General features: G+C 43.2%; 1 protein-coding gene across 4 annotated transcripts; it reads right to left on the reverse strand.

Annotated features, from left to right (window-relative positions):
* etv6 (ETS variant transcription factor 6) lies at positions 1-24,899 on the reverse strand. Of its 4 annotated transcripts, none has more exons than XM_029116971.2 (8): positions 24,781-24,899; positions 19,700-19,829; positions 8,209-8,373; positions 6,236-6,370; positions 1,118-1,717; positions 835-977; positions 631-731; positions 1-530 (listed from the first exon to the last, which is right to left on the reverse strand). In XM_029116971.2, the coding sequence occupies exons 2-8, from the start codon at positions 19,734-19,736 to the stop codon at positions 428-430; spliced, it is 1,284 nt and encodes a 427-aa protein (XP_028972804.2). In that variant the 5' UTR covers positions 19,737-19,829; positions 24,781-24,899; the 3' UTR covers positions 1-427. The 4 variants fall into 4 exon arrangements, with proteins under 4 accessions (XP_028972804.2, XP_028972805.2, XP_028972803.2 ...); XM_029116972.2 differs by having other exon boundaries at positions 19,700-19,832; XM_029116970.2 differs by lacking the exon at positions 24,781-24,899 and adding an exon at positions 24,109-24,439.
* Between the last annotated feature and the right edge of the window lie 398 nt (positions 24,900-25,297).

The following is a 25,297-nucleotide window of genomic DNA, read 5'->3' on the forward strand; positions in this document are numbered from 1 at the left end:
AATTGATCAACAAGTTTTATTCACTGGTGAAAAGGCTCCATCTACACCTCCCTTTATTTGCAAAAATTAAATCAATTAATTTCATTTAATGCACAATAGGGGAGAGAAATCAACAATGTATGTCATGACTTGATTTTCTGTGACAATGTTTTTAAATCCAGAAGAAAATGTTTTTAAATCCTTAAAGTCTCATGAGATATACTTTTTGCCCGGGGTCCACTGAATGTCTTTTATTAAGAAATAAAACAATTGAAAATACAAATGTATAAAGTTTTAAAGGCAGTCCAGGGACTTCACCTTCGAGTCCATCTGAGTTTTGGATAGAGTGAGCATCTGGAGGCTCGGAGTTTGAAAGGATTGTTCAAGCTGCCTTCTGAAAGGCATCAGTGGCTAGTAAGTTCATGACCTTAGTGAGCTCCCAGAGGTCTCAGCATTCCTCTTTAATGTAGATTTGATCATCTGTGTCAGACTCTATATGCTCCAGCCTGTCAGTTTGCCCACTCATAATCTCATCTGGGGTTTTCATGAACCTGAGCACAAGAAACACACAGTGTTTAATCCTTCGTAAACTCATACCATTTTAAGAAACAAAATGAAAATTCAGCGTTTTAAAGCAAAGCCCTAGATTACCTGAATAAGAGTCTCTGTCCTGGCTCTTTTCTGATAATGTTCAGTTTATAGTAGTGTCTCAGTGCTCGCGACATCTTCTCGTACGTCATATTGGTCCTGTTCTGTTAATACCGAAGAACAACAATTGGCATTAGCATACGACCGTGACCGCAAAAGAACTAAAAGCCTTTTACAATAAATCACTCGTGGCGATTGGATATATACCTTGTGGTTCCCCCAGAGACGAGCCAGGCCGTTGGGGTCCATAATACGGAAGACTTTGGTCTCTGTGTCCTCCCAGCGGATGTAGTTCTCATACCGGCTGTCTGAGAGGAGTTGGTAGACGTAGTCCCACAGCAGCCTGCAGTCTGGCAACCGGAAAACACAAACACTGGGGGGTGACACATCTCAGACAGAAACCCGCAGGCACAGTACCTGTGAACCTAGAGCGGTTTGTATTTGTGTTTTGGTCAGGCTATATCTAAAGCGATCACGAGCGCCCGGCTACCTGCTATTCGACCGATGGGCATGGCCTGCTCCTCCGGGGGCGAGACGGGCATGACAACGTGATGGTTCCTGTAGAGCGCATCCTCCTGTTGATGCAGCTTGTGCTGCTGCTGCTGCTGGTGGACCAGGGCCAGCTGGTGTGTCAGGTGGCCCTTCCCCTCACGCCCGTTCTCGTGAGGGGTCTGAGGCGGATGCCCCCCACGACCGTGCCTGAAGTCCACAGCGGCACCTCCCCGCCCCGGGCTGAGAAGCAAGGGGTGCATGATAGCGCTGGGCATGAGCTGGATGACGCGAGGCGGGGCAGGGTCTTGGCAGCCCGGGCTGCCTGGGCAAGGGGCCTCGCGGGGTGTGGCGCAGCGCCCGTTAGGTGCAGCCGGGGACACCGACAGAGGGTACAGGTCTTCCGGCAAGTGGTGGTTGCTGTCGGGCAGCTGAGAGGATGTCTGGAGGTGGTCCTCGGCGCCAGGGCGTGGGTGGTTGGGATCTAGGGCAGAGCGGCGAAGAGCGGGTTGGTGTGGGGAGCGGGAGCGGTGTCGGAGCTCAATGGTGGGTGGATGCTGGGGGAGGGGCTCTGTACCACGTGGTGTCCTCCGTACCGTTTCTGCAAAGCAGGACACATTTCAAAAGGTATTTGCATGATGTCCAGTAGATGTCACTACAGCCTATCATATACATCATGTACGCTGATGGTATAACATTGCTCTGGACTGCCACCTACTTGGTAGGATGTTGACACACCGTATACAAAAAAACTCACTAAGTCAAAAACATAAATAAAAGGTCCTGGTTATTTCATATGAAACATCACCTTTTCTTTTCATATGTTCTTGCAGTATTTATATTTGAATAGCTAGCATCATTAGCAATAAACATCTTTGCTTCTGCAAACTGAAATTAACAACAAGGAAGTCACAAGCATCTTAATCATCTAACCCAATCACTTCCTCTCCAATAAACCCTGACATGATCATAAATAGTTGATAAGGAACTCCTAGACCAGAGGTTGTTTAAATATAGAAGCATTTCCTTGTTCGACAGGTTTCTCTGTCAATACTCCAACCACAACCCCCCCCCCCCCCCCCCCCCTCTGCTCAATTCCTGCTATGTCACAGCTATTTCCTTCAACCCATGCCAGGGAAAGAGATGGACAGAGTAAACAGAGACACAGCTGTCTAATTAAGGATCTCTGCCATTGAACCACATGTGTGGTTCATCTACAGCATACTTGACATTCTTTCCAGGACTTGTATTGCCACATGAGTGATTTATGCTGATCATGTTTAATTCAATATTTTATGTATTAAATTGAGTTTACTGTCTGAGATTGTTGAGCAACGTCTCAGAAACAGTTGGATATCTTTAGTTCGTGGTAGGGAATTACAATAAATTCCCTAAGACGAGACCAGAATTGTAAAATCCTTCAGGCAGACACACCCTCACAAGGAAAATACATGAGAAAAATTAAGAAGAAAAGTATGAATTTCTACAACTTTATAAACATATGTTTAACCAAATCACTTAAGTTGTGTGAGAGATAAAATCCCACCAAAATCTGATTTTTTTAATTAAAAAGACAAAACACATGTATTTTTGTTTTATGCCAAACAAATGTCACATGTATTCACGCATGTCACATGGTGAGATGTGTTAAGATCCATTACTGGATTGGTATCCTTCTGGAATATAACCTGGGTCTTATATATACATAAACATTTTAAATTATAATATACAGTGGGGAGAACAAGTATTTGATACACTGCTGATTTTGCAGGTTTTCCCACTTACAAAGCATGTAGAAGTCTGTAATTTTTATCATAGGAATAAAAAAAATTATAGTGAAGGAATAAAAATTAAGAAAAATCCAGAAAATCACATTGTATGATTAAGTAAATAATTAGCATTTTATTGCATGACATAAGTATATGATACATCCGTAAATCTGAACGTAATATTTGGTACAGAAAATTGACATTTGAAATTACAGAGATCATACGTTTCGTGTAGTTCTTGACCAGGTTTGCACACGCTGCAGCAGGGATTTTGGCCCACTCCTCCAAACAGACTTTTTCCAGATCCTTCAGGTTTCGGGGCTGTCGCTGGGCAATACCGACTGGGTAGCTCCCTCCAAAGATTTTCTATTGGGTTCAGGTCTGGAGACTGGCTAGGCCACACCAGGACCTTGACATGCTTCTTATGGAGCAACTCCTTAGTTGCCCTGGCTGTATGTTTCGAGTAGTTGTCATGCTGGAAGACCCAGCCACGACCCATCTTCAATGCTCTTACTGAGGGAAGGAGGTTGTTGACCAAGATCTCGCGATACATGGCCCCATCCATCCTCCCCTCAATACGGTGCAGTTGTCCTGTCCCCTTTGCCGAAAAGAATCCCCAAAGAATGATGTTTCCACCTCCATGCTTCACGGTTGGGATGGTGTTCTTGGGGTTGTACTGATCCTTCTTCTTCCTCCAAACACGGCGAGTGGAGTTTAGACCAAAAAGCTCTATTTTTGTCTCATCAGACCACATGACCTTCTCCCATTCCTCCTCTGGATCATCCAGATGGTCATTGGCAAACTTCAGATGGGCCTGGACATGCGCTGGCTTGAGCAGGGGGACCTTGCGTGCGCTGCAGGATTTTAATCCATGATGGCGTAGTGTGTTACTAATGGTTTTCTTTGAGACTGTAGTCCCAGCTCACTTCAGGTCATTGACCATGTCCTGCCGTGCTGTGAACCCGCAACATGCGGTCAAAGGAGCTCTCAATGCAAGTGAAACAGGCCATCCTTAGGCAGCTCATAATAATCCATCAGAGATAGCAGGAACATTAGGAGTGGCCAAATCAACAGTTTCTTACATTCTGAGAAAAAAAGAACACACTGGTGAGCTCTGCAACACAAAAAGGCCTGGACGTCCATAGAAGACAACAGTGGTAGATGATCGTAGGATCCTTCCATGGTAAAGAAAAACCCCTTCACTACATCCAGCCAAGTGAAGAATACTCCAGGACGTACGCATATCATTATTCAAGCCTACCATAAAGAGAAGACTTCACGAGAGCAAATGAAAATGCTCCATCGACACCTCCCTTTATTTGCAAAAATTTAATCAATTCATTTTATTTGATGGACAGTAGGGGAGAAAAATCGGATGAATTCTCAAGTGTATAGCCGGATTAATTCTCAAGTGTATAGGGATATATTGTCTGTGAAAGCAACTCAGGATTTTTTTTTAAGGCAAAGAAGTGGAATATCTAGCAAAGGCTGAGTCAATCACCTGATCTCAACCCGATCGAACATTTCACTTGCTGAAGAATACATTTAAGACAGAAAGACCCACGAACAAACAACTACTGAAGACAGCTGCAGAAAAGGCCTGGCAAAGCATCACAAAGGAGGAAACCCAGAGTTTGGTGATGTCCATGCATTCCAGACTTCAAGCAGTCATTTTATTTATGACTGTAAATTTGTTCACACATGATCATCTGATGGCAGTGAGATACCCCAGAGTTACCCCAGAACCTAATACCAAGACGTCATTGTATGTACATAGCTGTGCATAGTTCTTCAAAAAAAAGTTTTCTGTCTGAATATGCCGTTATTTATTTTGAAAACATATTTGTGATGTTAAGAAATCCAAATGTCAGCAAAACAAATTACCTTAAAAGTTTTATCCCCTTAACTCGGCCCACCACGTCAGGTTCAACCTCTCCTCCCACCGGAAGGCCAGTCCACATCAAGACCGATCAAGTTCTTGCTCTACGACATCCATACATGAACTTCCCTCACCAAGGAGACAGCACAGGCCCTGAGCTAGGCACTTGTCATCTCACGTCTGGATTACTACAACCCCTGCAATTCCACGGCCTGTCTGGTGTTCAACCTTCCCAAGTTCTCCCATTTCACTCCACTCCACTGGCTTCCAGCTGAAACTGGCCCCTGCCACAATGCCAGGGCACTTACCCACAAAGCAGCAAGGAAAGCTTCCCCTCCCTACCTATGCTCAAATTGCTATCAAGTGATGATCCCTAACATTGCCAGAGCCTGAAGAGGTTAGGAAAGAATAATGGAAAGAACAATTACAATATCCAGGTGTGTGAAGCATTTATGGTCTCATGCACAGTAAAGTCTAAATCCCCACAAACCTTTTCACCTTTTGTCCTGTCAGTGACTCAGTGAGTTCCATGCACTTTAATTAGAGGTTTTGGTCACAGTTATCAAGACACAATACTCCACACCTTTATGTGTATTTGTTTTGGGGGAGGGTTAAATTCTATTCAGTAAATGCAAAACAAAAATATCATAATTGGATAGGTTTCATACCTCCTGAGAAAATGATTGGTTTCTCAGTCATTTTAGGTGTTGGGAGAGGTCTCTACCTAGATTTGTTCCACCAAGTTCCTTAGATGGCGTCAATGGACAGCAATCATCAAGTCATGGTACAAATGTTGAATTTTTCAGGGTATCCCTGTTGGTCAAGTTTGGCACTTACAATGCCAGGGCTGTGGATTTGATTACCACAGGGGTAATGAAAGGGGGGGGGGGGGGTGTATGCACCCTCTCTTTGACTATATTGAAAAATATTTTGTAATATTTGATTTTACAGAAGCTGACTAGAATGTAACTTCACATAAAATAAAAAAATCACTTGTAGGGAAAGTTTTGGGCCATGTTTCAACCAGGTTTTGGGAAAAGAAAGAGCATATCCGAAGGACTTAGCGCCTGTAGAGTAAACAACTTATTTAAGTGCACAACAACAGATTTGACTTGTCAGATTGGGGATTGGAACCAGCAACCTCTCGGTTACTTGCCCTACACTCTAACCACTAACCACTGTCCAACAGCAATAAAAAAATATAACAAACTTTTTTGATTTCTAATGTGAAACGGTGCTATGTTTTTAACAAGTGGTGCGGAACTATATAATAAACACTGCATTCCCTCCCATATTCAAAGCAGCCCATTCCTGCAATCCCCTCTCAATGCAGTCTTCGGTTTGATGTTGTGGAACATCATCAGGCAGTGTTCAGTAGGAAGAGTGAAATGTACTGGACTCATCTCAACACAGATCAGGTAAATCCGTTACAAAGTCTTTCCCTACAGTGTTCCCTATTGATTACACTGACCTTCAAGTTTGTGGTGCTGGAGAGCGCCCTCTGGCAGAGAGTGAAAGGAGTTGCCGGGAAAGTAGGAGGAAGCGTTGGAGTCCAGGGGCTTTCTCTGCTTCAGGATGTGCTGCAACAGCTCGTACAGGACATCGCCTGAAGGACGCACAGGTTTGAGTTTATAGGTCAGACATTTCCGTGTTAGCCCCTCCAATTGCATATACATAGCAGCAGCCGTCAATCAATGCATCCAAAAGGATCGGTAAAGAAAAGAGATCTTTACTTCAATTAACTTTGCATTACCTACCCCCATCTAGAACGAGGATGGATTGATTATACTCGCTAGTCTCCTCCTTCCAGGAGCTTTAACCCTGCAGCCTGTACCTTTCATCTGTTTTCCTACCAAGTAGCCTACTTGTGGTTGTCATGGACATGATAGAATGTTAATTGCAAGTCTAGTCACAAACCACCATGTGACTCACTTTGCAGCTGCTCCCAGACTCTAGTTGTCAAGGCTAAAGGCTAAGTTGATTGTGTCAGATGATGAGGAAATAATAGCATATACGCTTTGATTTGTAAAGAATGGCACTACTTAGCTACCCTGAAAGAGTTAACTCATAACCTGTTTATGAGGGCGTCCGAGAGAGCATTTCCCTCAGAGAGAATCAATAGAATAGAGGGACTTTTCTCTCTTCAAATTGAGAGGCTTCCCGTCAGAACTTCAAGGAAATGGTTCTTATAAAGGAAGTGAAGATGCCGCAGGCACACGTACACTCCAGCACATAGACAGTATCACACACAGAAGACACACACACAGAAGACACAGAAGACATATACACACACACACACACACACACACACACACAGAAGACACACACACACACACACAGAAGACCCACACATATTCACACACAGAAGACACACACACACACACACACACACACGACAAACAGAAGACACACACACACAGAAGACACACACACACAGAAGACACACACACACACACACACACACACACACACACATACAGAAGACACACACATACACACACACAGAAGACACACACATACACAAACAGAAGACACACACACACACACACAGAAGACACACACACACATAGAAGACACACACACACACATAGAAGACACACACACACACACAGAAGACACACACACACACACAGAAGACACACACACACACACACACACATGACACACAGAAGACACACACACACAGAAGACACACACACACACAGAAGACACACACACATACACACACACATACACACACACAGAAGACACACACATACACACACAGAAGACACACACAGAAGACACACACACACACACACAGAAGACACACACACACACACACACACACACACAGAAGACACACACACACACACACACACAGAAGACACACACACACACACAGAAGACACACACACACACACACAGAAGACACACACACACACAGAAGACACAAGCACACATGCAGACACACACACAGAAGACACACGCACACACACCTTTCAGTTCTCACTTTCAGGCCCTGCTGTTAAACACAGGGCTTCAGAGGAAATTCCTGGTGTTACCAGGTGACGGTTGAGGTCGGTTTGCACTTCCTGATAGACCGTTTACTCAAACAGGCTCCTACTTCCTCCACCCAACAACAAAGACCGACAGCAACTCTGCTTAGGCAGCTGCTGCCAGCATAGCCTCATATTGTTCTTCCTCTTGCTTTACTTGAGATGAATATGTTATTGATTTAAATTTTACTTTGTATTTTGGAGAAGTAAGCTAAACAAACAGATTTCTATCAAATAATAAAATGTCTGCATGGACAAATGACTATAACCTAAGTTCAGTGTGCCATTTCTCAGAAGTAATTCCCTCATCAATATTATTGTTAAACAAAAGCATGTTTTGGGAAATATTTGTTATAATAACACAGTGCCCCTTTGAAGTCATAAGGATTGTGGGAGGTGGGCGTACCGGAGTGGGGTGAGCGGTAGCGGAAGTCCTCCTTAGTGAGGAGGAGCAGGGCCTTGCCGTTCATCTGAAAACTGCCGCTGGTGATGGGTCGCAGTGCAAATTCCTTCTCAGCCCAACGCAGCCACTGGCCAACGTCCTCTCTGTTCCAAAACACTGGCTGCAGGCCTGGACATGGTGGTGGTGGGGGGGGGTTGAGGAAGAAGCAGAGGGGTAGAGGAAGGAAGGAGACAGAGGTGGCAGTAAAGGGGAAATGGAGGAAGGAGGGCAAAATAAGAGGGATTGATTAGAGGAATAGCATAAAGGAGGAAGAAGGATATGAAGTGAGAGGACGTGTCAGACATGTACTTACAAACATGAATTTAGTATTTGTTCATGTTTGTCCGTGTTTATGAGTAAACCTGGGTATACATGTAGTTGGCAAAACAAGACCACGCAGGTTTTTCTCGGTCAATTACAGAGCATAGTATATAAGTGGAAATAACATGACGGATGAGGAAACAGCTCTGACATTGTTCATCCGGCACGCTCTAAAATTTTTCTTTTATTGTTGTGGGAACTTCTGATAGGCTGACGGATTGCCGAAAGCTATCAGTGACTGCTATGAGAAATATCCCAGGAATCAACAGTAATCACAAAATGTGTCCTGAACCTGGACCTGAAAAATGTATCAACATGTTCTTTGTAACCTAAACAATAAAAACGTAGTTAAATAAAACCGTGAGGTGCATTCCATACATTCTTGTAGGAAATGGATGTAATGAAATCACAAGGCTTTTCATTAGTCACACAAAAGCATTCAGAGAGAAAACAATTGTACCAGTGGCTTTGGGAATTGAGAGGGTCTAGCAGTAGATGTCTAGAAAGTAAATTGCATGTTATTCAAATCAGCTGAAAAGGCTTGTCATGGGATCATAGAGCATATAAGAAGCCAAGTTGTGTCATTTTCCTAGTCTAGCTCATCCTTCTCTATTGTACTCTATTGTCATCAAAGTCAGTGAATTTTTTTTTTTATAGCAAGCAATGTTGCATGTCAGTTTCCTGTGCTGTCTGTAGCAAGGCAGTCCAATTGGCAGTTGGTGGTCTAACAAATACAGTGCCTTTCAAAAAGAAAACTTCCCTTTCTGTTCATGTTGGTGCATTATAGATTTAATATTTAATTTAAAAATGATTGGCATCAACGTACAAACAATACCCTCAAATGACAAAGAAATATGTTTAATTGCGCTCATTTATTGAAAATATCTCAGGTTCATAAGCATTCACACCCTTTATTCAGTACTTTGCAGAATCGCCTTTGCAGATGTCTGAACTCTCCTTGAGTATACCTCTATGAGCTCTGCACTCCTGGATTTGGACAGTTTTTGTCATTCTTCCTTGTAGATCCTCTCAACCTCTGTCAGAGCAGTTGGAGAGAATGGATGAACTGTGATCTTCAGGTCTCCCTACAGGTCTTCAGTGGCTTTCAAGTCCATGCTTTGGCTGGGCCACTCAAGGACATTCATTGACTTGTCCTGAAGCCACTCTAGCATTGTCTTGGCTTTGTGCTTCGGGACGATGTCAAGCTGAATGTTGACTCTTCGCCCCAATCTGCAGAATCTGGATAAGGTTTTCGTCAAGGACCTCTCTGTATTTTGCTCCGTCCTTCCTTCTATCCTGAAGAGTCTCCCAATCCCTGCCGCTTCCGAGCATCCCCACATACTCCCACCACCATCTTTTCCATAGGGACAGTATTAGCCAAATGATGAGCGCTTACTTGTTTTTGCCAGATGTACTGTAGCACTCGGCATTCAGGCATAATATTTTGGACCAGATCATTATTTTTCTCATCCTTTCAGTCCTCTGGACAGCATTTAATATGCTTTTTACTCAGGAGTGGCTTCTGTCTAACCACTCTGTAAATACCTGATTGATAGAGTGCTGCAGAAATGGTTGTCCTTCTGGCAGGTTCTCCCATCTGTGCAGAGAAACTCTTGAAGGTCTGATAGAGTGGCCACTGGGTTCTTAGTCTCCTCCCTGACCAAATCAAGTAACCGGGCAAGAAGGGCCTTGATCAGGACCTTGGTTGGGGCCTTGATCAGGACCTTGGTTGGGGCCTTGATCAGGACCTTGGTTGGGGCCTTGGTTGGGGCCTTGATCAGGACCTTGGTCGGGGCCTTGATCAGGACCTTGGTTGGGGCCTTGGTCGGGGCCTTGATCAGGACCTTGGTTGGGGCCTTGATCAGGACCTTGGTTGGGGCCTTGATCAGGACCTTGGTTAAGGGCTTTGGTCAGGGGCGTGACCAAAACCTTCTTGCCTGGATACTTAGTTTGAATGAGCAACCAGGTCTAGGAAGAGTCGTGGTGGATCCTGTATAACTATAATGCAATTTATGTAATATTTTGATGGTTTAATTCTATTATTAATTTGAATATTCAGGGACATATTGCCTAAATAAAACTACAACTATTGCTGTGTATTTGTAGGAAAAGAAATGTACATAGTACAAAAATCTTCAGGGATGCAAACATTTTATCCTTGCAGGTCAGTTTGGTCCACAGACCTCCTGTTACCTACCCCTGCTGCCATCTATGGAAAGATGTACAGAATCCTACGGAATCCTTGGTCCTCACCTCTTGGACTCTCACACATGGGTGCGTGTGTATGTGCTCAGTCACACAGTAAAACCAGCAGAGGAGCATCCATCAAGCACATAACAGAAAAAGAGTGTCCGTTTCTTACGTCTCACTTATCGCCAGGCCTCAAACACTTCCTCTTATATTGGAACAACTGTTATCTTTGGCCAGCCGAGCGCACAATGTCACTGTCACACGAGTAATCGGAACCCTATGACTAGTTTTAGAGGGATCGCTTCCCCCCCCCCCCCCCGCCCAACAAACAAGTTTTCATAGGAAACAATCAATACAAAAAGAACCCTCTCTTAGGTTGTCAGCTTCCCATTTCCCTTGTGTTGTTACCCGAACAACCAATGGCTGTTCGGGTAACAAAGTCCTACAGATTGTTAGAGAGGTCATTCATAAAGTTAGTAAGCATTTTCTATTTGGGGATCAAGAGGCCTTTATAATTAAAAGGTATAAATCATACAACAGTAACATGTTGGATAGCGGTCTTAAGAAATAATAGGAGGACTAAGATATATTTCAATACATTTCTGTGCATTAAGCATCTTAACGAATACTAGTTCTGAATTTTACATGGAACAATAATGTGGACACTCATGGGAAGAACCCAAATGCCATCAATAAGTGACCAGTAGCACCACAAGGAAACAGATCCCACAATTCCCACAGGCACAGCATCCACCAGCTGTGTCTCTTATGAGTGACCCCTCAGTCATGTGACCGCAAGGATGCGTACAGTGTACAGGGAGGCCTTGATCGTGAGTTCACTGCCGAGGTATGTTTTGTCCAGGGCCAGAGGGAGAGAGTGTGACGAAACAGTCCTGCCAAAACTCCTCAGAGACCCAGCCTGCCAGACCCAACCATCTGCACAGGCCCCAGCGGAGGAAGGGAAAAGGGGAGGAGGACAGGGGCGGGGGGTTCGTAGGAGGAAGAGGGGCCCAAACAAACGCGTCCCACAACGCACTTAGGCAGGAAGCGATCCAGCATGGGCTCCGTTTCAGCACAGGGAACTTCCTGCGGTAAGGTTAGCGAACGACGCTGCGGGGTTTATCAAGAGTCAGCAGCAACGGAGAGAGAGAGAGCAGAGAGAGGGATGGAGGGGGGGGGGTTGAGTGAGTGATGGGGTTTTTGCGGAGGATGAGAACAAAAACAATGACAGAGAAGGGTTGAAAAGGAAGAGATATGTAGAGGGAAAGTGGGTGGAAGGGATAGTAAAAGCAGGACAAGAAAAATCGAAAGACAAGGACACAGGAAGCGCTAGCATTAACCAGAGGAAGAAAAGAAGGGGTTTAAGATGAGGAGGAAAGACAGTTGAAAAAGAGAAGTCCAACAGGAAGAGAAACATATAATACAGGCCAGCAGACACTAACAGACAGCACATGCCGAGAGAGAAAGAGGAAGGGGGAGAGGGAGCGAGAAAGCTCCGAGAAATGTGTGCGGAAAGGGACTGACAGTGCCTCTTTGATTAGCCCCATCTCACTCTGTCCCTCGAGGGCTCACAGAAGTTTCCCCTTTTGCAAATCCTATAAATGTGTAAGTTGCTTAACGTTCAAGGCATTTGCCATTACCGTGTGGAAGCGCTGAATCAATTTCAGCCAGCGTCGCAATCGTTTCACGATCCGTTCCTCTGTTGGACACCCACCTGGTTTTCTAGTGGGCAGTTTTTGTGCAGGAGCGGCATATTCAACTGAAAGGCCCTTGACTAAACCGTGGGCTACTACTCCTCTCTGACACATAATTCTCACTCCTTGGATTTGTGGATCCCTGAACACACACACACAGACATCCACTCTCTCACACACACACACAGCCATCCACTCATACACAAAGACAGAGGATGTTGTTGCCGGGGCAACTCGTAAGCACTTGGGATGAATGAACGAGAGAAGGGATGAGATCACTGGTATCTTGTTTCGTTGTTACCCTTCACAACCCCCCCCCCCCCCCCCCCACGCATCTCACCCAAATCCTATCCTAGAAAGACAGGGAAGAGTACTGTGTCCTTTCCTTGAGATCAGAATGTCTGTAACCAGTTTACACCTGGAAAAAATAACAATTTCTGAGAATATACTGTAAATGCTAATGAACTCTGTAAATGCTTTCCCCGGCTAAGGACTTTGGTCCAAGTTGGTTTCCTGAATCAACGCTCCCTAGTTATTCAACATAAATGTTTGCTTTCCCTCATGAACGAAGAGGCGTCTCTCGCTCTGTCACTCCTGACTTAAAATAGCTTTTCTTCATGCAGAGAGGGAGAGAAGTGGGGGAAGAGGAGGAAGAAGTGAAGTGAGGAGGAGGAAGAGAAGGAAAAATGACGGAAGGAAAAGACAAGAAAGAAGAATGACCATGACCTTCTGACTCTGGGAATGACAAACATGAGGGTGTGATACTTAACACATTTCTTCTACTCACACCTCACTCCTCTCCGTTCCCACTCACTCTGTTCCTGTCATTCTCTTTATCACCTCAACTCCATTTCTCGAGTTACTTCACTCTCAAGAGGGCGTGGAAGGGCAAAATCCATGTCAATATGCAAACTATAGACTGTACCGGATTGGAAAGTTAATTTGTCTTTTGTATTCCCCTACATCGAGCTTGTGCGTGTTTCCGTGTCCAGTCGGACTGGACTTCATCCAGTCAAAACAAACAAACAGCTATTGCTCATGAAAACCCAGACAAAATAAATATCAGGGTTTTAGTGATTTTCACAAAATGTAATCCTTTGGTTCACGGATTGTTTCAAATAGGCATTTACTAACGTCGAGAAATAATGTATAAAAAGTTGTCATTTAGGACATTTTGCTACACTTTTGCTACAACATTTCCATCTGAAAAATTTGAAATACTTTTAGTTTCGTATATACGTCAACAATCTTTGCTTCATAAATTACATTGCAAACAATAAATAACATCATAGATAACATTGTTGAAATAGACTATTTCATCTTTTCACACCGGTAATGTTGCTAAATAATTATAAGAGAACACTACCAAACGAAGCCAAGAAAGACAGTTTGTTTCATAAGCACAGAGGATCGGACAGTTGTATTCCATTGGTTGCTGTTGTTTTGTGGATTAGATAGCATGGCTAAATCCTACTTGTAACCATTCAATTAGTTTCATTTGCAGTTGTGTCTGTGTTCTTATACATTTGAGAAGTATGTTAAAGATTTAATATAGGGACTCTTCCTTTGCAAGTAACTCACCTAGGGACTGATTTCCAGAATTCTAAACCTGCACACATTCATGTATTATACTACAGTTAACAGTACTAACAGCAGTGTGAATGTCAGGTGCAATTTTTTTTAAGGTTACAGCAAATGCATACAGCGACTGCTAGGTTCATACTAACAACGGAAATTAACAGATACTAAACGCAACACGACTGATAACTCAGCTCATAAAGTTAAATTCCCATCTCAAAAAGCCACTCACACTTGACCCAGGAGGGGATTGGGTATCCCTACTGTTACCAAGCTTGATATAATCTAGCCAACTATACAGCCAGCAAGTAAGCAAACCATAGCTGTAGCCCTGAGATGGGAAAAAATATATTTTATATTTAGATAGTTAACTTAGTTATATGATATTTATATGGCAAACAAACTGTATTTCAGGGCACTACAAGCAACCAAAGCACCTAGGTATGGGACACCAAATAAAGATCTCTACTTCAATCCATGGGACCCGAAATGATGGGCAACTGGGCCTGCCCACACATGACGCCTTAAACATGATGGGATGGTAATTCCTCACCTGTGTGGAAGCATCCACAATCACTCTGTATCCTTCACTTACTCATTATTTTGGCGGTTACTGTACATCACCACAGCCAAAGAGGTTCCAGTCAAGTTCAAGGGAATAGTTGTCCTCACACTGACCTCACTGCTTAATCCTGAAGTATTAAACCACAATGCCAAAGGCAACGTCATGTCAAAATGCTATCTGCAGTAGGCCTATTGCTAAGTGAGAATGGGTAATATTACAGCACGGCTCCCCTGTCTGTTTTGGGTCAAGGAACATCTCCTTTGGATCAAGGAACATCACCCATCTCCATCCATGATGACATGTGGAGGGTGTTTGGAACAGGAAGAGAAGGGGGTTGTTCTCCACTTGGCTGTTGGCATGTGAGAACAGTTTCCCTTTCAGAGAGAGAAAAGGGAACGAGGGAAAAAAAAACAACAACAACATTTATTCAGGAAGCGCCGTCTGCCCACTCAGGAAATTCCTGAGGACGAGAACGGTTCCAGGGGGAGGAAATTTCCCCTCTGGAAGGCACTGGTCACACACACACACACACAACGACTGCATACACACAATTACTTGTGGCATATAGACACACATATAAACAGAGAGATAGATAAATACACAAGCACACACCTACATACCACAACTTCGACATGCCTGTGCACAAAGACATAGAGTCACACAGTCTCAACCACCCACACATACACACAGTAGAAACCAGCTGTGAGCAAAGCAAATACAATCTATTGAGAAAGATGTATGAAGAAAAACAGCAAAGACGCGCGTTTCCAAGAAGCAGCTTCTTTGTCTCTAACCCAGCAAGAGATTACTCAAGTTCAATAAGTGTGATTCTTTTTTTCCTTTTACTTTTTGGTAAGTTTATCTCTAGGAAGAACTTTTTTATATTTGAAACCACACATTTTGTAAGAGACTGGGATAAAAGTAGACATTTAGGCCTGTCATAAGCCCTAGTTGGGCCTGTTATAAGAGCCTATGATCTGTTAATGGATGTCTTTGTGTCACTATACTAAGGATGCAACGGTACACGGTATGTTATCGAACCGTTCTGTATGCCCCCTACAGTTCAATACGCACATGCGAACTGCAGAGTTACGATATGCCGGTCATTTTCCTATCATTTCCAAAACATGATTATTGCGCTGCAGACTACACACACCTTGCAGACTCATATCCACAGAACCAGACGTGTAGCTTGTGAACTGGTAAGGCAGGCAATTGCTTGGGGCGCTAACGGCCTGTATTATGTACAATTTGTGGATCATAGGTTATAACAGGAGGCATGTATACTGTAATGCCCACTTTAATTGTGAAGTTGTCCACAAAACGTGATACGACAACGGTTCTAGAAGTCCATTAGCCAAAGGGATCAGTCAGGGCTAACTTCAATTAGCACATGTCTCACAGTACATGTTCCAAGACTCTGAAAATGTCAGGGTAAAGGAGAATGTGTTTTTCAGTGAAAAGATATGTTGATTTATGGCCATCACAGTATGTGTCAAGTTTCTGAACATAGTCAAAAGGATACAAATGTTTGTAGATCAAATGTTGCAAATGCAGATCATAAGATCTTCATACCTTTAAAAGGATGTATCAGCGTTTCCTTTTAAAGCCATTTCTACAGGTAAAAGAAACTTACCACAGGGGTAAAGGTTATGTTGACCAGACAATTCAAAAATGTGTTTGGTGGACAGTTCATTCATTATTTTAATTAACTGGTGTATATGGGCAAATAACTGGTTTTAAAATGACATGGTTTTAATAAGGTAACATCCTATTGGGAAAATGTATGGTAAAAGGGTCACTATGAGACGTTGTCAGCCCAAGGTAGCCTGACGTATCCAACTGATGGTCCAGCCCGTGGGCTATACATGTGAATAACACAAATCAGTGAATGGTGTGAATATCTTAGGTTTGAGTGAGCCTGCCTGACTGGTACACATTAGTACATATTTTAGGCAAATTACTTTGAAGCTGACATATTGCAATACAATTCGGTAAAGATTTTTGTAACGCATGTAATGGATTGTGGGTTGAAAAGTCATCCACTTATCTCAAGGGCTGACATCTAGTGTAAACAGCAGAACTGAGCGTTGTATGGCTGTGCTCACCACCATTTTCACTGTTTTCCCGCTAATGTTCTACAGTTCGGCAACAACGAGACAACTAACACACAGGAAATTGGAGGATTCAAGTTCAAATGGGCCAATTCAAATGGAGAAATATAGCTTCAGAAAAATTAACCCAAAACACACAGGTAGATAGAAGCATTTCAGAGTGGTGTTATTTCTAACTCTACTGGTCGGAAAAGGAGAGCAGCATTCTTTGACTCCGAGGAGCAGGCTGTGAAACTCTCCCTCTGATCTAATCCACTTCCTCCTCAGGAAATGGAGAAGGCGGATTTCTGCCCACACGGCAATTTCCTCTCTCCCTATTTCTTTCTTTTTTTCCCCTCTCTTCCTTCCCTTCCCCCTGGACAAATTGCCTTTGAACGTGGGGTTAATGGATAGTTTGTCTCTCCCAGTACATGTGCCTGTCGGAGCCAGCTGCGTGACGTGTACGGAGGGGAGAAAACGTGTCATAAGTTGTCTGAGGGAGAAAAAGATACTTGATCATAGTCAGGAAGGGGTTTGTGTCCTGAAGGCCTACAGGTGAAGCATAGTATCCACTTAACGGTATGAGCTGAAGACAGACGCCACAACATGCGGAATGGGGGGGGGGGGTGGGGGGGGGGGCGGATCTTGCATAATCCGCGTTTCAAAGGAAAAGTTGACACAGTCCAGAAGACCACATTGACCACTCCCAGATATTATAAACGGCCCTAACAGACAACCTCAAACAACAGCCAAAATGGACCAACAACAGCACAAAAGGAGAAGTGGAACTGGGGAATTTCCTCTGTATGGTCCATGTGCATAGGAACTACTGGTAATTTATTTTAGATATTAACTTTACCACAGTCTGTAAATGTACTGATCTACTTTGTGATACTGCACCATATATTTGTCAAATTAAAAACAAACCAACGATCAGGATAATTACTCTCAGACCATTTTCTACTACAAAATGTGGATACTTTTTTGAATCCCTTCAATGAGAAATCCCACTTTTCTGTAACCCCTAAAATACATGAAGTACATGTAGAAAGGTGCCTGATAGTGATAGTTTCTCACACAGAAAAGACCGGCAACTCAATCCTACACCCAGTCTATATTCTGGCTGTGCTCCAACCCTGCCTGTTGGCTCAGACAGTGGCCGGTTGAGACCTGCTGTCAGCTCCACAAGGCAGCACAAGGTTGTCATGTTCCCTCTTCCTCTTGTTACTCTTCCTTCCTCCTTTCCTTCCTTCCTTTTAATAATTGGTATTAAAACATGGATTCAATCAATTTTAATACCGCCAGACCAGTAAAGACCTAATATCATTATGAAATGCTTCCTTGCCACTCTTCCTCAACAGTGCCCAGTTATTTAAGCAGCAAAGCTAATCAATATACAGTAACATATTTGGACACACCTACTAATTCAAGGGGATTTTTGTTTTACATTGTAAAATAATTCTGTAGTGAAGACATTAGAACTATGAAGTGACATTTTGAATCATCACCAATCAGTTTTGTGCTGACAAGTTGGGGTTGGCATACAGAAGACAATTATGTCTGTACTGTAGTTTTCCATATTATGGAAAGAACAGCTGAAGTAAGCAGGGATATGACAGTCCATCATTACATAGGTCAATCAAACCCGGGAAAATTGTCAAGAACAATTGTCAAGAAAACTTCAAATTCCATCAAGCGCTGTAAAAACTTCAAATTCCATCAAGCGCTGTGATAAAACTGGCTCTCATGAGAACCACCACAGGAAAAGAAGACACAGAGTTACCTCCACTGAAGAGGACAAGTTCATTAGAGGTACCAGCCTCAGAAATCGGCAATTAACCGCATCCCAAATTGCAGCCCAATTAAAGGCCTCACAGAGTTCAAGTGACAGACATTTCATCAACAGTTCAGATGAGACTGCAGGATTCAGGCCTTTATGGTGAAATTGCAGTATAGAAACCACTGCTGAAGGACACCAATAAGAAGATGTACTTGCTTGGTCCAGAAAACATGAAAAATGGACATTAGACCAGTGGAAATCTGACCTTTAGTTTGATGAGTTTTGTGGTTCCAACCTCTGTGTATTTGTGAGATGCAGAGTGGAAGAATGGATTCTTTTTGCATGTGTGGTTCCCCCTGTGATATAAGGAGGAGGAGGTGTGATGGTGTGGGGGCTATTCACTGGTGACATTGTCTGTGATACATTTAGAATTCAAGACACACTCAACCAGCATGGCTACTTAAGTATTCTACAGAGATCCACCATCCCATCTGGTTAGCGCTTAGTGGGACTATCATTTGCTCAACAGTACAATGACCCAAAAGACATCTCCAGGCTGTGTGACGGCTATTTGACCAAGGAGAGTGATGGTGCAACATCAGATGTCCTGCCCTCCAAAATCACTCAACCTCAACCAAATTGAGATGGTTTGGTATGAGTTGGAATGCAGAGTGAAGGCAAAACAGCCAACAAGTGCTCAGCATACGTGGGTACTCTGTCAAGACTGTCATAAAAACATTTTAGGTGAGTGCCTCGTGAGAAAATGCCAAGAATGTGAAAAGCCATCTCATGTCCTCCTACTTCCTTTCATGCATTTATCCCTATTATATCCTCCTCCATTATACTTGCCTATTCTTCCGTGCTGGTCTCTATTGTGTCGTGTGTGGCCCTTCAGTGCCTGGAGGTGTTATTGTACTGTACACTTGTGTGCTGCCATGTGCCGAGTTGTGTCGGCGGTCACTGTCCTGCTATGGCGCGTCCCACAGTGGTCTATTGTATAGCGTTCCAGTACAGTGACTCGGTTATGGTTCAGCAGAGACGTCTTGTGTGAGTCCCTGACCCAGGGTCCGCTTCAGCGTGCCAGGGTGGTGGACACGTGAGAAGACTGGCCCATCCGCAGGGTGCGAGTGCTGGAGTCGAAACGTGACAGTAGCCAATGGCTTTAAATCTGCGTGTTTTACATGTGTGTGTTGTGTTTGTGGCTTGTGTGTGTGTGTCTGTGTGTGTGACTCACGCAGGTGCACGGGCAGCCTGGCAGGCTCGTCTTCCATTCGGCTGGCTGGCCTGGCTGCGGGAGCATGGACAGGGGAGGAAGTGGAGTTTGGCAGAGGACTGGCCGAGGAAGGACTGAATGAGCTTCTCTCCTGCTATGAATAGATGCACAGAGACACAAAGCATGCCTTAGATACAAACCTTTACGAAAACCACTCGTGAACCCCAACAGCCAGAATCACCACGCCCGGACAAACTACAATGTAACACCATTATACACAGTTCTTCATCAAACTGACTTAGGTAGCTACACAGCTTTTGTGACTACAATCCAATTTTGGTTATTTGAGAATGCCGATTGAGCACTACATCACTACACATGTATTTGAAATTACAAGTACTGCACATTAAATTACACAACATGTAACCCAACAACATGAAATTGCATGCATTTGCATAAATCTGATTTTACTGTGTAGCTGACAAAATGAGTTTGACTTCGGACGCTTCGTCTTCTACTGGATAGCAACAGAAAACATGTGAGGTAATGGGACATTTACTGCTATTGAGTGTGTTATGCTAATTAATTTTTTTGTTTTGTAAACCACAGTATGGTATGATATAGTGACTCAATCAACCAGTAAATCTGAGAAAGGTGGTTTTCAGAAGACTACAGTAACACTGTGGGAAATGTAGCAATAAGCTTTATATTTTTCAGACCGCTCTACACTTAAGTAATTATTAAAGATGCAATGCGGCAGTCTCATCTGAATATCACGTAAACTAATTTCTGTGTAACAATTAAATGCATTACTGGGGTGGTTTCCAATAAAAACTGTCAAAAAAATACACACATTTCTTCTTTGAAATGTCTTTGGAGGGAATTAAGAAAACTAGAACTTATTGGCAGAGTGGTTTGGAACTTTTTGTTATTGTTCTATTAAGTAATTGATCACCTGGTGATGCCACCAGGCAGAATAAAACTGAATCCCACCAAAACAGGGTGAAATTGCAGGCGATTTGTTTTTAGAAACAGCTCGTACATTGAAAGGGCATTATCTTTTGTTATTTTTGGGGCATATTTTGTCTCTACTCCAAGAGTAAGAATTTTATAAGGCAAAAATATAGATTAGCAGCTTTTATTTTTACAGTATGTGCACATTGGATTCACATTTTATTTCATACATACCCCTCCATTTTCAGGGCACCAAAATATTACTGGGAGAATTGGATTGACAGGTATTTCTGGTTAGTCAGTTGTGTTCCTGCCCCCCTCCACCGAGCATGAGCCAAGGCACACTTTGCTGGAGCAAAATCCCCACACCATCCTGCAGATCAACAACAGTCCCCAAGAAATAGGCACGGATGTACCAGCACCAGCAGAAGGCTTTAACAGCAGGACCACAGAGGCAAAACTGAAAAAGGCAGATCACTAGTTAGCCTCAAAACAGGATGGCCAGGTTATAGTCTGCTAAAAAGTAACTAAAGTGGCTACAGTGCTCTGGGGGAAAAAAGGTATTGTGGACAGATCAGCCAAAGAATAACAATTACCAGTGACATGAAGAGGTAAGTTACTGGCAAAGATCCACAGCATACCACCTCATCTTCAAAATATGGTGGAGGTGTTAACACTTGGACATGCTGCCATTGGAACTGGCTCACTTGTCTTCATTGAAGATGTATTTGCTGAAGCCAAAAGCAGAATGAATTCTGAAGTGTATGGGAACAAACTGTCCGCTAAGTATAAGCAAAAGCTTCCAAAATGTTTGCATGGCCCTCAGTCATACACTGTGAATTAACTCTTGTTGCTTGCGCTTTCGTGTTTCAGGCTGGGTATCTTTGTGACAATTGCTGATGTAAAAAGGGCTTTATGAAGTTCATTTGAAAGAGCAGGACAATGTCCCGAAAGACACAACCATATAGGTTGTTCAGCGCCAAATAATGAAAAGTTTCTAATTAGCCAAGCCAATCCTTACATTTAAATCCAACTGAGCATATTTTTAAAGTGCTGAAGACACGTAAAGCAAAAAGACCTCCAAAGAACTAAAGATGGCTACCAGCCTGGCAGAGCATCCCCAGATAAAATACCCAGCGTCTGGTGGGGTCAATGGGTCGCAGATGGAATGCAACCAAATAACCTACTTAGGAAATGTTAAGGATCTGTATGAAAACGTTGAATACCCTGAAACAGGGGAAGAGTCCTGTGAAAGAAATGAGTCCTGTGTCGATCCGTTGGTAGAGCATGATGCTTGAAATGCTAGGGTGTGGGTTTGATTCCGTAAGAGAATGACATTGTTTGCGCGCCCACTGCTACAGGTTGATCTAGATAACAGCGTCTGCTAAATTACTTAAATGTAAATGGTTTTATATCCAAACGGTGAAACCACCCACACAATAAATCTAAAAAGTATGCTGTAATGTTTGATTTAAAATCCAAACTTTTGACGTACAGAGCCCAAAAGATATATATATTCTTCACTGTCCCAATAATTAGGAGCAAAAATTTCAAACACAGGAAACTAATGTGTTTACATTTTCTTCTCTTTAAATGCATTTAGGTGCATATAGCCAACAATAACAGACTATGGACTGATTCAAAAAGGGGTTAAAGTACAGATACGGCTGAGATGGAGTTCTACTGAGATACAGTGGCATTGGCTTAACCCGACTATGGCCCCTTACAGCACAGGGCAAAAACGGAGAGGGAAGAGCACCCTTCACAAATTAAATCAGAATCTACACTGCTCAGTTCAGTTGTGAACCAGACATGGTGCATCATCCAGAAACACACCTTGTGTATCAAAAGCAATACCTTTAATACATTTTTTTTTTTAAATCCTACTGATTCGTTTATTAATGAATGAATCACAACATATTATCCCTGTGAGATTGAGTGTGCAGCTGTAACTTCCACTGAATCATTGAAATTCCTAGGGACCGTCATCTCCCACCGCCTCAGGTGGGAGGACAACATTACAGCAATCCCCAAATAACATAGAGCGGATGTACTAGTTGCGGCAGCTGAAAAAACGAAACATCTCCCTGTCAATCCTGATCTGGCTTTACACAGTATAATCTATCCGCACCTCCTCCATCACAGTCTGGTTGGGGTCTGCCACTGCAGGGGCAAACACGTTGTGGGGTATTAAGAAAGGACCATGGGATGCCACCTGCCTACCATCAAGATTCGACATGACCCCAGGGCAAGAAGGCAATGCGGGAAAGATCCTCAACTAACCCTCTGGCATCACGTTAAAAAAGAAAGTGGTCCACTGGTAGGTGAGCAACAAGACAATCATAACCCCAGAATAGCGGCCACCTGAACAGCTAGTTTTCCAATAATGTGGCCCTCAGGAACCAGCTGTTGGTCCCACACTAAAACAAGACTGCTCAACATCTCAAACCAACTCCAGACAGGGAACTAAATAACTGTACTCTAGCACTCCATTCATGCCTCTGCATCCAGATATACTATACTGATCCTGTAAACATGTACGTCATCTGTAAATCCAGGTATATTAAATACTCATCTCATTTTTGTATGTTCCACACAAATGTATAAAGCTGTGTGTAAACTGTGGATTGTATGTATTATGTATCTATAGGTCGTCTACAACTAGCAGTAACAATCCACCAAGTAGCCTACTAACTACGTGTAAATTTACTTCTGTGACTCCGATTCCGTATTACGTAACTTCTGTTTTGAGCCAATTTCGCCTGCTGGCTTTGAACAAGGCATCAGACGCAGGCCAGGGAGACAGTCAGGTTTTAAAACTAATGTTATCTACTTTCACCTGGTGCAAAACACCTATCCAGGCCAGCCAGATAATACACTCATTGAGAGTGTATTTAGAGGGGCATATAACCTATCCTAAATAAACAATTTCATTTCACAGTATCTTTATAGGCTTATAATCCTATTTATGCCAACAATACCAAATAATTTCCTCATCCTGTCACCTGAAATTATGAGACCCAAATTCAGACAGCTGATGTAATGCAATAACATGATAATATCATTCATGTTTTGCCGAATGCTCTGCAACAGTTTTAAATGAGGCCTTAACACATGTAAGTATATAAATATATTATTTATATTATAAATTGTTGTGCATGTAAATGCTGTAAAATCATCAGTCACATTTAATACGCAATGTCATAACCTATAACCACTATTTAACCTACAATATTATTAATATGAATCGTGACATTTTGGGTGGTTTTCAAACAAGTCATACACCATGAAAACGTGTAGCTCAGGTGTGCTGCGAAGTCGGTAAACTTGCGCGCAGCATGGAAAGACGAGCGCTGTTACAGTGAGGCGAAACGTTCCCTTCAGCAACAGATGATTACCAAAACAAACGTTGCGGTTGTCAAAAAAACGCGAATCAATGCCTTAAACGAATCTCACCCAGAACTAATTTAAAATACCTTGGTTGTTATCTGCAACGGGGAATCGGACATGTCTCGTTCAATTCAAGGAAGTTCTCCTCTTCCCACTTTGCTTTCCCGTTCTCCTCTTTGAAATAAAGCAGAAAAACACCCACACCCCGACTCCCTTACTTTGGGAGGGTTATGAGCAGCACAATAAAGAAGTTATCATAGGCGCTTGAAAGTTCTTTGTTTTCAGTTGGTGCTACGATCTACATTTCGGCGACGCGTTGGTTAATTCTCTTCCTGGAAGACTGGACTAAAAGGCGGACATCTCCGTTGTGCTGCTCAATGGTTTGGATGTGTAAACGACGAAATGACGTGAATTCCCACAACTGAGCCCAGCCCCCTTGTCGCACAAGGTTTGGCTGCATCCTGGATGTAAAGGTGTCACTTGCGTATAATACCCTCATTGGCTCCCCGAGTCTTGTAGGCGTTATTTGTTGGGGATGGAAGTCTCCAAGTGGATCATTACTAGAAAGAGACGCCTACGAGATCCAGTGAGCCAATGAGAAAATGTTATTCAGGGGACACCCTCTGATTTAACCTGCGGACAGAATATTATCTCTTAAAGGGAAGCCGATATCTGGATAATGACAATTACGCTTATAAATAACACAAAACATATATGCATTTTGTTTTTAGAACACAACAATTATTGTAAACACTCACAGTATGCAAATGGTCAGTACTCGTGTCATCCTGGAGTCTGCGACCAAAGCGTGCTCACATTACACGACTTTGCTCAAATTGCAACCTGTCTAGACCCCTCCCCATCCTGCGATTCCCAGATGTGTCATGGCGTCGTGGTTAGAGGTGTCAATTTCTCTGAGGTGCGGAGACCTAGAGAATTTCTTCTAAATGGGCGCCCGGTATAACTGTCGTATGGCGATTCTCGGGGGATGACATATTTTTTGTTCCGGTTTCAGGAGCCCATTGGAACATGCGTACTAGTACTGAAGCCCAGCCTGATCCCAGTTCATGAAGGAGCTGGTGTTGCAGCGAAAATTGACCCCCTCCCGAAATCGTACCTTCATCGCGTGAACGCGCTTACACTCTATTCTTAATTGCTGCGAATTGCTTGTGGTGATGTTTGCCCTTCTCTCCGTTGTCAGTTTAGCCTTGTAGAAAAACGTATTTATTTGTGGAGTTATGACCAGCGTCAGCTATAGTAGGGTAGTGGAAATGT

The sequence above is a fragment of the Esox lucius genome, chromosome 23 (assembly GCF_011004845.1).
Source record: "Esox lucius isolate fEsoLuc1 chromosome 23, fEsoLuc1.pri, whole genome shotgun sequence".
NCBI classification, from domain to species: Eukaryota; Metazoa; Chordata; class Actinopteri; order Esociformes; family Esocidae; genus Esox; species Esox lucius.

Excerpts from the sequence above, each read along its gene's own strand:
- etv6 (XM_029116969.2), bottom strand. The coding sequence starts at position 24,141 with ATGTCCGATTCCCCGTTGCAGATAACAACCAAG. Across the intron at positions 8,374-19,699 it reads CAGGCTGCCCGTGCACCTGC|GCCTGCAGCCAGTGTTTTGG; the intron begins GTGAGTCACACA and ends CACCATGTCCAG. Across the intron at positions 732-834 it reads GTCTCTGGGGGAACCACAAG|AACAGGACCAATATGACGTA; the intron begins GTATATATCCAA and ends CGGTATTAACAG.